Source organism: Anomaloglossus baeobatrachus, chromosome 2 (genome assembly GCF_048569485.1).
Source record: "Anomaloglossus baeobatrachus isolate aAnoBae1 chromosome 2, aAnoBae1.hap1, whole genome shotgun sequence".
Lineage (NCBI taxonomy): Eukaryota > Metazoa > Chordata > Amphibia > Anura > Aromobatidae > Anomaloglossus > Anomaloglossus baeobatrachus.
In genome coordinates this window covers 248201050-248216964 of record NC_134354.1, presented here as the reverse complement: position 1 = coordinate 248216964, position 15915 = coordinate 248201050, and the positions used below count along the sequence as shown (strand labels likewise).

The following is a 15915-nucleotide window of genomic DNA, read 5'->3' as shown; positions in this document are numbered from 1 at the left end:
GAAGAGACCACCTGAGACAAACCTCTAAAACATAAGTCTTTATTGATATTAAATATTAAAATGAGACACCATGTGTCTGACAAACATAAAGGACAAAAGACAATGTGCTCGTGAAGGGCCAGATAGAGGTAGGTAGAAAAAAAGCGTGCAGGAATATACTGATAATGGATAGCTAGATGAATTCTAGGCAATCTAGGAGGGACTAGTTAGATCCTTCACTTATCCTTCCTACCTGCGGAGAGTGTTATAATGTACAGAACACCCCCCGCTCCGGGTGGCTATCCCTGGCTGTCCCTGCTCTTCCCTGGCCTATGCCCACCACCAACCAGGTGAATTGTGTGCAAAACAGAAACAAACAGAAACAATTAGATTTGTTGGTTCCTGAACTGGACTGAATCCTATGTTCCAGTCAAATACTGTATCAGCAGCTGTTAGGATCAAGCTCATGGGTCCACCAAACAGGCCGGTACCCTGGGCTTCTCCCGACGCGTTTCCCCCCCTCCTAACTAAGTGGTCGGGGGTTCATCAGGGGTAAATTGCCAACAACACTTGGAAAAACTCCCAAGATAGTGATGTAGCAGCAGCAGAATATGCTTGCCTAATATGTCTTACTGAGGTCTCCAAAAAGCATATGTGGCTTCCTTATTTCCTCAAAGAATGATGTCTCAGCATAAATAGTGCTATTTATGATACATAGATGCAGTATATTACACCTTATTAGATCATATAGGTAACCAAGTTCCCCAGGAACTCTCAATAAATCAAAACAGCCTCTTAGCTCCTATATTTGTGTTGATAAGCCTTTTATTGATACAAGATACACAGCTTGAATCGGGGGGTTAGTCGGCCCTCTCCTGTATTATACAAGTTGCTGTTCTGTGATCCAAGTAGCAGTCCTGCAATGTACTGATTCCTACATGGAAACGCTGGGTCTCTGCTTTAAAATGTACAGGGCCGTGTGTGCACCAGAGGTATAGCACACAACACACTCAATCTGCAAGGACAAATGTCCCGAGCACTGTTTGCACTCTAATCACGCAGAGAGTGGAGTGGAGGAACGGCTGCCAGGGCTAGAGGTGGTACATCCTGAGGTATCTCCGCATGCTGACAGCTGCGGAGATACCTCAGGATGTACCACCTCTAGCCCTGGCAGCCGTTCCTCCACTCCACTCTCTGCGTGATTAGAGTGCAAACAGTGCTCGGGACATTTGTCCTTGCAGATTGAGTGTGTTGTGTGCTATACCTCTGGTGCACACACGGCCCTGTACATTTTAAAGCAGAGACCCAGCGTTTCCATGTAGGAATCAGTACATTGCAGGACTGCTACTTGGATCACAGAACAGCAACTTGTATAATACAGGAGAGGGCCGACTAACCCCCCGATTCAAGCTGTGTATCTTGTATCAATAAAAGGCTTATCAACACAAATATAGGAGCTAAGAGGCTGTTTTGATTTATTGAGAGTTCCTGGGGAACTTGGTTACCTATATGATCTAATAAGGTGTAATATACTGCATCTATGTATCATAAATAGCACTATTTATGCTGAGACATCATTCTTTGAGGAAATAAGGAAGCCACATATGCTTTTTGGAGACCTCAGTAAGACATATTAGGCAAGCATATTCTGCTGCTGCTACATCACTATCTTGGGAGTTTTTCCAAGTGTTGTTGGCAATTTACCCCTGATGAACCCCCGACCACTTAGTTGGGAGGGGGGGAAACGCGTCGGGAGAAGCCCAGGGTACCGGCCTGCTTGGTGGACCCAGGGGCTTGATCCTAACTGCTGCTGATACAGTATTTGACTGGAACATTGGATTCAGTCCAGCTCAGGAACCAACAAATCTAATTGTTTCTGTTTGTTTCTGTTTTGCACACAATTCACCTGGTTGGTGGTGGGCATAGGCCAGGGAAGAGCAGGGACAGCCAGGGATAGCCACCCGGAGCGGGGGGTGTTCTGTACATTATAACACTCTCCGCAGGTAGGAAGGATAAGTGAAGGATCTAACTAGTCCCTCCTAGATTGCCTAGAATTCATCTAGCTATCCATTATCAGTATATTCCTGCACGCTTTTTTTCTACCTACCTCTATCTGGCCCTTCACGAGCACATTGTCTTTTGTCCTTTATGTTTGTCAGACACATGGTGTCTCATTTTAATATTTAATATCAATAAAGACTTATGTTTTAGAGGTTTGTCTCAGGTGGTCTCTTCTGTATTGCATGTACACCCTTCATCCTGCAACTCTCTTATACTCTCTAAACCCACCCCACAAATAACCCTGCAACCTTCTAGTTCCACCTGGGCCCCCATAGCACAATAAGGCCTCCATGCCATGGTGCATCCCACGCATACTATCCATTAACCCTCATACCTTTCAAGGGCCCCTGTACACTTTTGCAGCACTCGTAACCACCCTGAATACATAACAGCCCTAGAAAATAAATATGAATCAAATGTTAAAGAAACAGCGGGTGGTAGTGACTCCATCTGGGCCCAATACTGGAGTTATGCCTTTGCTGCCCTGGATGAGACCATACAATACTCAGCTAGATCCCCCCAACTGCATTTTAAGGATCTTTTTGAGGTACATGTATTAGAAATATTTATATGCATGTAAACTTAAATTGAATCTAATTGTCTGATAGTGATCATCCTGCAGAAGATGGTGAGAAGGAGGAAGTTGAACAAGTCACCTTGGCACAAGTACCTCCACCCGTCGAAGAAGAAATTATAGTGGAAGCAAGGAGTGAAGAAGATGACCCAGAAGAAATTATGGAAGCTGAATAATTGATATCTGAGCCAAAGTGTGATTGATTCCTGCTTGACTCTTTTTGGAATTAAAGTCCAGAGAAGATATATTGGAGCAAGTCCAGAGAAGAACAACAAGGATGGTGGAAGGTCTGCAAACCATGCCTTATGAAGAATGGCTAAAAGAACTAGGAATGTTTAGTTTTGAAAGAGAAGGCTGAGAGGAGACTTAATAGCGGTCTAAAAATATCTGAGAGGTGGTCACAGTGCAGAGGGAACTATCCTATTCTCATTAGCACTAGGAAGTACAAGAAGCAACTGAGAAAACTAAGAAGTAGGCAATTCAGATTAGACAATAGGAAAAACTTTCTGATAGTCAGGGCAGTCAGAGAGTGGAACAGGCTATCACAGGAGGCAGTGAGGGCAGTCATGGAGGGGAACAGGCAGCCACGGGAGGTAAAGAGCTCTCCATCAATGGAAATCTTCAAGCGAAAACTGGATAAACACATAGCTGGGAGGATTTAGGAAAGCCTGCAGTCACAGAGAGTTGGACCCGATGGTCTTTGAGGTCCCTTCCAACTCTACAATTCTATGATCTGTTGTACTGAATTGTTTGTGTCTTCCACAGAGCTGCCGTGGAAGAAGAGAAAAACAAAAATGTCAAAGAACAAATCTATTCCTCCTGTGAGATCTAAAGAGGAAGAATTTATGGTATTTGTCGACAGATATCCCCTCACTGTGGAGAAGGACCCACCACCCCTAAAAACATGCTTTGCAGAGGCTACAGTCCGTCATCACCACATCTAACATCAGTGGAGGAAACAACAGAACAAACGGAGAGTGTACTGCATAATTGTTAAGATCGGTAACTTATTGTTTATGTTTGATTAGCTGTTGAGTGCCAGTTAGGATTTGTACCATAAGCCTCTACCTAGGTCACTACACTATTAAAGCAGACCTATAATCAGTTCGGTGCTGAGGAGAAGCCTGTTGTTGTGGGACATGTTTAACCTTGTACTTAACCACCCCCCTCGTTCCATTATATCCAGCCCCGCATTGATGATATACTCACCTTTTCCTTGTGCTGCTCAGTCTGACGGGGGACAGGAAATGGCTGCACACACTTGGCAGACAGGGCTCCTATTGGAGGAGGTGCGGCAGCCACAGCGCGTTGATGCCATTTTCTGTTCCCCATGTGACGGAAGAGCTGAAGTAAAAGTTTAATACCTCTGAAATTTGGGGCTGAGGAGGGGTTGGTTAGGGTGTCTGCAGACCTACTTCTTCCCTGGGGCAAACTTGTCAGAGGGTGGAGGTCTGCTTTAACTGTAAATGTTTCACTATTAAAATCCGAGATTCATGATCAAATATTGAACTTTTTTGTTTCTATATCATGATAAAATAATTATATACTGTTATCTGTTCTTGATAGGATTGCTTCAGGACCACAAACTGGATGAAGAGGTGGTGAAGAGGACTATTCAACTACAGCAGTGGAAATGCAACCTTCCCAGAGTCAAGGACATTTTAGAATCCTGGAGAAAGCGGTGACACGGCTCAGAATGAACACTACAAATATTGGATTCTTTTGAACTTTTTTTTATCTTGCTGTTTTATAGAAAGTGTTTGGTACCTACCACACTCTGCTCACCCATATAATATTTCAAAAGGAACTTGGCAGATTGTGATATAGGAAGCCTGAAGCTTGATGGTATTCATCACCAATATTATGAGGGTCATCCAAGAAAATTTGGAGAGGATTTTCAAATATGGAGTGAGCTTGGAGAGACTCTCCAAATCGACACACAGTGCCAAAATCCTTTTTTTGAAGAAAAAAAATCTCCTGTAGCTGATTGGGTTTTGCAATGTAGATGTTCTGCAGGTGAGAGACAGAGTTTTTCCACAGAGAATTTTTTTTGGTTTTTTTTTTACAAGTTTTTGAATAACAGAACCCTATGTGTTATTCAGAGATGCCTCTTAGCAGGCCTCTCCAAACTTTCTAGAATTCCTCATAGTGTTGAAAAGCTTGTAAAAACAGATGTCTCTCATTGAAAAAACTCTGCCCCTCACCTGTAAAACATCTCCATTGCAAAACCCAATCAGGTGCAGGAGATTTAATTTTTCTTTTGACACTTTATTATGTATTGATTTGGAGAGTCTCTCCAAGCTCACTGAACAGCTATTCAAGAAAATTTGGTGATCTCCAAATGTTGTTGAATGACCCTCTGTTTCTGATTATGTGTAATGAGTTATTAAACTTATTTTAGCTGAATATAATTTTGTGTGTGGACATTCATTACACTATTGATATGCGCAGCTGGGGCCCATTAGGAGGGTGGTAGGCTGGTTAGAGGTGTGTGTGTGTGTGTGTGTGTGTGTGTGTGTCAGATGTGAAGGCCCATGGGGTTCTTAGGATGCTTGGTAGTGACTTGCAGGAGCCCCACAGTAGTGTTGCCTGAATATGACTCTACTCTGTTCTAATGGCTTTTGACAACTATTTGGAAATACTCTAGTTCTGCAGGAATTTGAATGCCTTTAGGCTATGTGCACACTTTGCTTTTTTTCATGCGTTTCAGCAGCATTTGAGCTGCAGCGTTTTCATGCCAAATTGCATGCATTTTGATTTCCAGGCATAGTCTATGGAAATTAGTGTTTTCTTTTGCGCACAATGCTTTTAAAAACACAGCGTTTTAGGTGCGTAAAATTTGTCAAAATCTCTGCGTTTGAAGAAGCAGCATGTCAATTGTTTTTGCCATTTTGGCTGCGTTCTACACCCATTGAAATCAATGAGTTGTAGAAAAACACTGCCAAAATGTGAAGCATTGTGCTTGCATTGCATTATTGTTGCGATCCGCATGTTTTTTTTTTAACATAACAAAGGCAGGTCTTTTGGTCTCTGTCAGTCGGTCTCTTTCTCTCTATGTCTTTCTCTCTCTCCGTCCATGTCAGTCTCTCCCTCCCACCCCCTCTTTCATACTCACCGATCCACGATCACCGGCACGGCGCTGCACGGCGTTCACACAGCAATCGCTAGCGATGTCGCAGCGTTTAAAGCATCCTTAACAGTGTAAATACACATGATTAGAATTGTGGGCCCAAACCAAAAAGCTATGAGATGTGATCATAATAAAATGTTTTGTTTTTTTATTACAGAAAATGTATACCAATTAATATGACAGTGAGCAGAAGATTACTTTTAACAACAAGGTGCGTGGACAAAGATACAGCATAAATGACGACAAAAATACATGCTTTTACATCTTCCTCCTCTGGTCCTGTAGCAATCCTATGAAGAACAGATCAAGGAACATTTTAAATCATATTTTTTAAAAAAAATGGGAAATATTGTAAAAGCATAGTATTTTATTGAAAAACTACAAAATTAAATAAAATATATTAATAAATAAGAAAGTGGTGAAAAAGTAATGTAAAATTAGGTATCCAGCAAATCCAATTCAGCTCCTTCTCCAAATTCTCATTAAAGGCATAGTCAAAAAAATAGTTCAACTCCTGGTGGGATCTTCTTTTTAGCCACAAACAAACTTATTGGTGACATGTCATCTGACAGGTATGTCAGTATAGGCTTCACATTGTCCTTTTTGCGGGAATGATTCATTATTCTTCCAAATGTGGATGACATATCAGGGTGGCAAATGCAGGGAGCATCTGTGGCATTTATGCAGCATTTACTTCCTTTTTCTGAAAAGAAGTAGATGTAACATTTGTCTTTCGTAAGTGTTTGTTGTAGTTTTTCACCTTCTCTTCCATCCATCAAAACTCCATGATAGTCACACACAATACAGTTAGGTCCAGAAATATTTGGACAGTGACACAAGTTTTGTTATTTTAGCTGTTTACAAACACATGTTCAGAAATACAATTATATATATAATATGGGCTGAAAGTGCACACTCCCAGCTGCAATATGAGAGTTTTCACATCCAAATCGGAGAAAGGGTTTAGGAATCATAGCTCTGTAATGCATAGCCTCCTCTTTTTCAAGGGACCAAAAGTAATTGGACAAGGGACTCTAAGGGCTGCAATTAACTCTGAAGGCGTCTCCCTCGTTAACCTGTAATCAATGAAGTAGTTAAAAGGTCTGGGGTTGATTACAGGTGTGTGGTTTTGCATTTGGAAGCTGTTGCTGTGACCAGACAACATGCGGTCTAAGGAACTCTCAATTGAAGTGAAGCAGAACATCCTGAGGCTGAAAAAAAAGAATAAATCCATCAGAGAGATAGCAGACATGCTTGGAGTAGCAAAATCAACAGTCGGGTACATTCTGAGAAAAAAGGAATTGACTGGTGAGCTTGGGAACTCAAAAAGGCCTGGGCGTCAACGGATGACAACAGTGGTGGATGATCGTCGCATACTTTCTTTGGTGAAGAAGAACCCGTTCACAACATCAACTGAAGTCCAGAACACTCTCAGTGAAGTAGGTGTATCTGTCTCTAAGTCAACAGTAAAGAGAAGACTCCATGAAAGTAAATACAAAGGGTTCACATCTAGATGCAAACCATTCATCAATTCCAAAAATAGACAGGCCACAGTTAAATTTGCTGAAAAACACCTCATGAAGCCAGCTCAGTTCTGGAAAAGTATTCTATGGACAGATGAGACAAAGATCAACCTGTACCAGAATGATGGGAAGAAAAAAGTTTGGAGAAGAAAAGGAACGGCACATGATCCAAGGCACACCACATCCTCTGTAAAACATGGTGGAGGCAACGTGATGGCATGGGCATGCATGGCTTTCAATGGCACTGGGTCACTTGTGTTTATTGATGACATAACAGCAGACAAGAGTAGCCGGATGAATTCTGAAGTGTACCGGGATATACTTTCAGCCCAGATTCAGCCAAATGCCGCAAAGTTGATCGGACGGCGCTTCATAGTACAGATGGACAATGACCCCAAGCATACAGCCAAAGCTACCCAGGAGTTCATGAGTGCAAAAAAGTGGAACATTCTGCAATGGCCAAGTCAATCACCAGATCTTAACCCAATTGAGCATGCATTTCACTTGCTCAAATCCAGACTTAATACGCAAAGACCCACAAACAAGCAAGACCTGAAGGCTGCGGCTGTAAAGGCCTGGCAAAGCATTAAGAAGGAGGAAACCCAGCGTTTGGTGATGTCCATGGGTTCCAGACTTAAGGCAGTGATTGCCTCCAAAGGATTCGCAACAAAATATTGAAAATAAAAATATTTTGTTTGGGTTTGGTTTATTTGTCCAATTACTTTTGACCTCCTAAAATGTGGAGAGTTTGTAAAGAAATGTGTACAATTCCTACAATTTCTATCAGATATTTTTGTTCAAACCTTCAAATTAAACGTTACAATCTACACTTGAAATCTGTTGTAGAGATTTCATTTCAAATCCAATGTGGTGGCATGCAGAGCCCAACTCGCGAAAATTGTGTCACTGTCCAAATATTTCTGGACCAAACTGTATCTCCTTTTTTAAAGGACTGACTGGTCTTCATTCCATAACCCCCTTTTGTTTCATCTTCCACAATTACCAGTCCACTCCACTCCTGTGATCTAACCATGTTGTTTAGGGTCTAAAGAACAACTCAACATTTTGTAAACTTGGTATGTTGCTTGTCCAGTTTTGTCTGTCAATGTAGGCCGCCAACTGGTCCTTTGTTGGAGGATGCCGGAAGTGTTCTAAGAAAAAAAAAAAAAAAAAAAAATATATATATAAATATATATCAGTAACAATTTATGCCTATGAATACAATGCCATAAACTTATACAGATTGGCAATGAAACAAAAAATGTACCAATGACATCTTCTATCCGACTCTTGTACTGTGCTCGCCTCCATTTGTCTTGGCAGTGCTGTGCAGTAGTCTGGCTGATTGATTTGCACATGGTTAATGATGGAACGTGCTCATTTAGTTGAATTGGGTACTTTTCAAGGAGTTTCTTGAATAATTCATCTTTTTGATCAAGTTGCTCTCCTGCAGGGATTCTTTCTTCTTCCATTTCATCATCTTCTCCATCTTCTCCTTGGTGTATTCTTTCTGCTGTCCTCTTCCTCTTCTTACTCACTGGATATCTGTGGAATTAAACAAGTTTATTAATTTATACTCTTAATGGTACTGATAAACTAACTGACCAACCATATTCCATAAAGCATTATTGCTTAGATCCATTTTTATTAAGTTGAGTGGCGGGGCTGCCCATGACTGGGGTTAAGACTCTTACCTTGAGCTCTCTCCTCTACCATCACCTAACAATGTTGTTACAATAAGCATGCCATTGATCAAATTCAAAATGGTAATTCCTTCTTGTTGATTGGAATGGTTGATATAGGTGTTAGCAAGTTCTCTATCTTCCTCAGAAAGGTGTTCAAGTGCCCATCTGGTACTATGCTATGTCTCTTATAAGATTTATTCATTATTTTATTTATTGGACTCCTCAGCAGAAGGAAAGAATTCAACTGCACATAGAGAGCCAAACAAGGAATGACAAGTATTTTAGCATTATTAATGCTTTAAAGGGAATCTGTCACCAGGTTTTTGCTAACTAATATAAGAGCAGCAAAACGTAGAGGCAGAGATCCTGACTACAGTGATGTGTCACTTACTGGGCTACTTAGTGTAGTTTTGATAAAAATCAATGTTTAATCAGCAGTAGATTATCATTAGAGAACTATTTGGCTGCTGAAGGTAATCCAGCATATTCATGAGCTCTGTATAACTGCTAGATCTGCAGCAGAGGAGACAGCAAACAGCCCAATAAGTGACACATCGCTGGAATCATGGTCTCTGTCTCTACATTATACTGCTTGCAGATGGGGGAGCAAAAAGCCTGGAGATGCTTTCCCTTTAAAACTTATACGTTTTGGGGATTGTAAACATAGACCCTCTTTTCTACCTTTCAGCCCTTCTACAGAGGCCATTGTAAAGCCTTGAAAAGCCCCAATGATAATTTAAGATATGTATGAATAAAGTTCCATGGATCTAGATGTAATTGCTGTTGTGTATCTGCGCTGCAAAACAAATTGTATTAAGTAGGAAGATTTTGCTGTTGGTCGATCGGTAGCTAAATATATAAATAAGTAGTGGGATAGATACTTAACATACAGTAGAGAAAGAGATATTTTTATTCATATTAAAGGAGATCCAGAAACCAAGGCTCTTTAAGAGGGTGTTCTTGAAGAATAGCAAAAGGTAGATGTTGCAATATTTCGCCAACTTGTTTATTCCAGTGTCACCTGATATTGTAATCCTACCTCTGTTGACAAGAAAACTGTAAACGCTCCCTGAAAGGGCAAGAAGTATGAATAAAAAAAATTGCCTCAGTCGCTGGTGTTAAAGGGAACCTGTCATCAGAAATTTGGCTTTCAACCTAAAAGTTTCCCCCTCTGCAGCTCGTGGGCTGTATTCTAGCAAGGTTTCTATACTTTTTGTGCCCCTGACTCGCCCACCCCAGGGCTATGGGACACCCGGTGCCGGGCCGGACTAGTCCGGGGGTCGTCAGTGGTGGCGGGGCCCGGCTCCGTGGCCCTGGTGGGTGTCAGTTTAAATATGGCTGATGCCTTGGTGATGAATAAAGTTTGTGTTCGTGACGCCACCTGTGGTATGCGGCTATTAAGCCGCCGCTGCTGTGTAAGGCCTCCGGGGTGATGATATGGCAGCAATGATGGTACTGCTCCCCACAGGTGGAGCAATGTCCCGGGGCACACTGTTGGTGCTCGTGAGAGTCTATGGTGTAATGGAAGGCTAAGCAGATAAAATCACAGAGACCACTCCAAGGGTGCAGTTTCAAGTTCTTTACTCACACGTCCTGGTATGCGCACACTGGTGCCCTCAGACGACTGGAACCCACTGTCAGGGACCTCTGCCGTTTCTGGGGGATTCTTGGAGTAAAAACCGGTACCCTTCTCTCTAAGGTGTCTCTATCTTCAGCTGTCTTCCTAAGCCTAGCTCTTTTAGGATGAACCTGCTCGGCCTCCACTACAGCCTCCAGGCTGGGGGGTCACCTGTCGGATTATTCTCCCCTTTTCTAGAGGTTCTGCTGTGGGCTGTGGCCCGGGGAGTTTACAACTTTCCCTGGGCCTCGGTTTTTACTGTTTGGAGATGATTTTGCACTCCTCCGGTTTCTAGGGACCGTCCCCTGTTGCAGCTTGATCCCTCCACCGATGTTCCTGTGGAGCAGGCCACCACAGCTCTACAGCTATCCGTGGCCCTGGAATCCCTTCTGTTCTCTGCTTGGTGTCACCTGGACCCTCTGAGTCCCAGGATCTTCACAAGGAAGCGTCTCTTTCTTCTTCTCAGCTCCTGACTGACTTGGAGCTCTCTTTCCTTCTCTCCTTCTCGTCTGCCTCCTGCAGACCTCCTCCTCCTCCCCACTCTCTCTCTTTCTGCTCCAACTAGACCTTCCTTTCTCTGACTGCTCTCTGCTGGCTCCACCCACCTACCCAGTTGCTAAGCTGTACCCTATTGGAGCAGGGATGGGTCTTACGGCCCCTCCCAGCATGCAGCATGGGAGGGTTACTGCCACTGTCCCTGGTCCCAGTATGTACCTAACAATGGGTGTTGTGTAGATTTACCAGGGGACCGGTGTTCACTCCTTTCCTCACCCAGAATGGGGCATCACACCACTGGATGTGGTGCAATGTCCTGTGGCGACGGAAGCCTCAGGGGCGCCACACTCCCTTTTAAACCAAAATAAATACTTTATAAAACTGTACCTTTCGGTTTGAAAATCTTGTAAATCATCCATGGGGGCGGGCCGTGTGACGTCCGTTGCTGTATCTTTCGCCGTCCCCCATGCTCCAAATCATCCCTCAGGACGCCGCCCACTGCACCCGAGGTCCCGTGCACGCCGGGACACCTGGTGATGTGGTCGCATGCACGAGAGTATGGGCGGCGCTGTGATTGCATCGCAAGTGCCCGCCCATACTCTTGTGGGTGCGCTCTCCCCTCTGTACGTCGCTCAGATCCTCCGCTTCTCCTGTAGTGGCCTGCTCCGCTCCTCCCATCTATTTCCTGCTGCAGGGTACGATGGGAAGGAGGTGACGTCGGGCCGGCGCAGAACGCTGGAGGCAGTGGGGAAAGCGCGCCCACGAGAGTATGGGCGGGCACTTGCGATGCAATCACAGCACCGCCCATACTCTCGTGCATGCGACCATGTCACTAGGTGTCCTGGCGTGCACGGGACCTCGGGCGCAGTGGGCGGCGTCCTGAGGGATGATTTGGAACATGGGGGACGGCGTAAGATACAGCAACGGACGCCAGACGGCCCGCCCCCATGGATGATTTACAAGATTTTCAAACCGAAAGGTACAGTTTTATAAAGTATTTATTTTGGTTTAAAAGGGGGCACAAAAGTATAGAAACCTTACTAGAATGCAGCCCACGAGCTGCAGAGGGGAAAACGTTTAGGTTGAAAGACAAATTTCTGATGACAGGTTCCCTTTAAAATTGCAAGATTTCTCTCCTTTTATTAATGATTCTGATATGCAATAAAAAAATACATGTAAAACAAAAACCTGATTTAAACAATAAACCTTTAATTTCTTTTCAGTGCATTGGCTTCAAGATCATCTGAGCTTTACAAAGTATCACACATGATTGTTTTCTTATTTGGGTGGCACTTGGCATATATTCTATTGGGCTGCCATATACCACCAAGGAAAAGGATGCATTCAGCTATCACACTGTATTATCAAGGACATGGGCAGTATTCATCACATTACATCGCCAGGAACATGGCCATTTCACTCAGTATTTACCACATTAGTTCCCCTGGACATGGATGCTGTTTTATGACTTCCTCTGAATGTCATCTGTGTCTAAAGGAGAAGAGAGTAAACCAGCTGCAAATTGCATGTGACATGGTCTGGGGGAACCAAAGGGTAATTTAGCCTAAGGCCAGCCCTGACTGATATAATAGTGGATAATAAAAATGGAACCATTCCTTAGGTAGCAAAACATTTCATTATTCAACATAATCATTTCAGAACTCACCTCAAAGTATGTGGCATTAAGAAATTACCTAAATCATATGGTATCTTTATCTGCTGATAAAACTTCAGTTGTAGCTGACTGACGCTGAAGGGACACAGTTGTCCCGCCCTCACATTTTACAGCTTTTTCAGCTCCTCAACCCTGCCCTGGGCAACAGTGGATGAACCGAATACTGATTGGTTGCAGTGCAGCCAATCCGCGTTAGTGTTCAATGTGTGACCTTACAACACAGTTCAGACAAGGAGCTGTGCTGTGATTGGTCAACGTCCTGTCCAAACAGTGTCTGTAGATTGTACAGAGGAGCAGAGGGATAGTGCTGGCTACAGAGTGACAGAGTGAGTACATACAATATACTACATGTCTGACAGTTCTCTGGTCACTGCCATTACATGCCCTGAGGCAGGGGGTCCTCATGCAATGTAAAGGTGATGGGGGATGGGGAGGAGGAGAGAAGGAAGGTGCCCACAGTATGGGCCCCCTCCTCTATTGTGTGTCACCTCTAATTTACTGTGGGCTTCCTCCCACAATTAGGAATTAAGGAGGATCAGAGAGATTTGGGTCCCAAAAAGTGACAGCTCCTTCAAATGAGGGACTTTTGGGAGCGAGGCTACTGGGAAGATAAGTGTTGCACGTTGGGCAGCAGCACACTGCAATACAAACAGCCTATTCAAGGTAAAGCTCAAGTTAAGAAAAATATAAAACTAAATTAATCTGTCAAGTTACAGACGCTTCATTTCAAATGATAAGAAATACAGTTGTTTCTGTCTTGTAGATCTTTTTGCCTGAAGTTCTTTATAGTCTTTTATACAACGTAATTTGTATTTTAGGCAGACTGGGCTTTTAAAAGCCCTATAAAAGTTATTTAGTTTCCATTTCAGAAAATAAATACTTATTATTATTATTATTATTATTATTATTATTATTATAGCACCATTTATTCCATGGCGCTTTACAAGTGAAAATGGTATACATAAAAACTACTACAACAATTATTAATAATACAAAACAGACTGGTATAGGAGAAGAGAGGACTCTGCCCGTGAGGGCTCACAGTCTACAGGGAATGGGTGATGGTACAATAAGTGAGGACAGATCTGGTTGCACAGTGGTGTACTGGACTGAGGGTTATTGTAGGTTGTATGCTTGTAGGAAGAGATAGGTCTTTAGGTTCCTCTTGAAGCTTTTCATGGTAGGGGAGAGTCTGATATGCTGGGGTAGAGCATTCCAGAGTATGGGGGAGGCAAGGGAGAAATCTTGTATGCGATTGTGGGAAGAGGAAATAAGAGAGGAGTAGAGAAGGAGATCTTGTGAGGATCTGAGGTTCCATGCAGGTAGGTATCAGGAGCCTATGCATGCAGGTAGGTATCAGGAGCCTGTGCAGCCACGCATGCGAGCAAGAGATTATGGTCGGCGATGTGGATGATGTCACCTGTGTCATCCTTGTACCCAACCTGATTCTCGTGCCTGCACAAAGATGTCACCAGCCTGCGTAAGCACACCAATATTTTAGGCTCTGCCCGCAATGGGGCAGAGCAAACTGCGCCTGTACGGCTGGGAACATCTCTGCACAGGCGCAAGATTATGCCCAGCTACGTGGATGATGACAGAAGCGTCATCCATGTCAATCATCAAAGGAGGACAGTGGAAAGTGGCAGAAGGAGGGACAGGAACTGAAGATATGAACACCCATCTGACCAGAACGATAGCACCCATCAGACCAGAATGATCATTTACACATTTGGCGGCAGATTTCAAAAAGGTATTTCTGAGGTCTGCAAGGGGAGTCAGAGAGTAAGGTGCACCTTCATAGAATGCAGCCCAGGAGTTGCAGAAGGTTATACTTTTAGTTAAATTCTCAAAAAACTGGTGACAGGTTCCCTTTGAAGTTTTTCCGGATTGAATCAACACATGCATGATTAATTGAAATCTCTTTTCAGGCTGTGAGACGTCAACGTATGATTGGGTGCATCCGTGCAATTGGGGCTGTGGGATCATCTGGATCTTTGTTGGTGATTTTCTTGGAATAGACGCTTCTGTGACCCAGGGGAGAGCGATCGGGGAGACCAAGGAGAGGAGGAGCAAGCTACAGGCGGACACAGGGTCCCTAGGAAGTCAGCAGTCCAACAGGATCTGTGCAAGGGAAATTACTTTATACAAGATAGCCGTGGTTGGAGCTGTAGGTGTTGGTAAAAGTGCTCTGACCATCCAGCTCATCAGTAGCCATTTTATTGAGGAGTATCTTCCCACTATTGAGGATTTGTACCAAAAGCAGTGTGTGATAGATCATGAAGTATGTGTTCTGGAAATTGTCGACACTGCAGGTGCAGAGGAGTTTCTTGCCATGAGGGATCAGTACATGCAAAATGGGGAAGGCTTTCTCTGTGTCTTTGATATTAATGACAGAAAGTCTTTTGAAGAAGCCATTCGTTACATCAACCAGATTCACCACATAAAAAACTCTCAGGATGTCCCCATGGTATTAGTTGGTAACAAATGTGACTTCCCATTATGTAAAGTAGACAAAGAGCTAGTTCTAGTGCTAGTGGAGCATGAAGATGTGCCATTCATAAAGACCTCTGCAGCAACAAGACAGGGGGTTAAAGATGCCTTCTCCACCTTGGTTCGTGAAATCCGCAAATGCAAAGAGAAGATCAATATTGAAATTGATGAGAAATCCTCCAAAAGGAATTGTTGTGTCATCTTTTAAATGAAGTGCCATCCATCCAGCAGAATGCAGGTCAAACTGCAGCCAGTGTGCCTGCACAACGCAAACTCAATGTGTGGACTTAAGTTATGCCGTGAACTGAGAATAATTACCATGAAACGGATTCTCTTTGTTAATTGTTTTATTGTTTTTCTATGGAAATTTCATAACCCAGATTTTTTTCTCCATTTTCTTAAACTATAAGAGGATTGGCTTTGGAATTTCCTGAAATTCCAAACTGTTGTGTATATAGAACAGATTAACCAGGTAAAAGACACCCCATGGTATTAGTCTGTTCAAGAAAATGTGGAGAGGCTCATCACATCTTCTTTGAGAGCTGTGCACCGAGACAAAAAATATTTAGATTTAAAAATAAAAAAATCTCCTGCACCCGATAGGGTTTTGCAATGAAGACATTCTTCAGGTCAGGGGCAGAGTTTTTGCGATGAGAAATAACTTTTTTTACAAGTTTGTATATAA

The 15915-nt window shown here is 43.2% G+C and overlaps 1 protein-coding gene across 1 annotated transcript; it reads left to right on the top strand.

The window, feature by feature from the left end:
* Positions 1-14453: 14453 nt before the first annotated feature.
* LOC142289318 (GTPase KRas-like) lies at positions 14454-15438 on the top strand. The gene is made up of 2 exons (XM_075333585.1): positions 14454-14490; positions 14669-15438. The coding sequence occupies exons 1-2, from the start codon at positions 14454-14456 to the stop codon at positions 15436-15438; spliced, it is 807 nt and encodes a 268-aa protein (XP_075189700.1).
* The last annotated feature ends 477 nt before the right edge of the window (positions 15439-15915 follow it).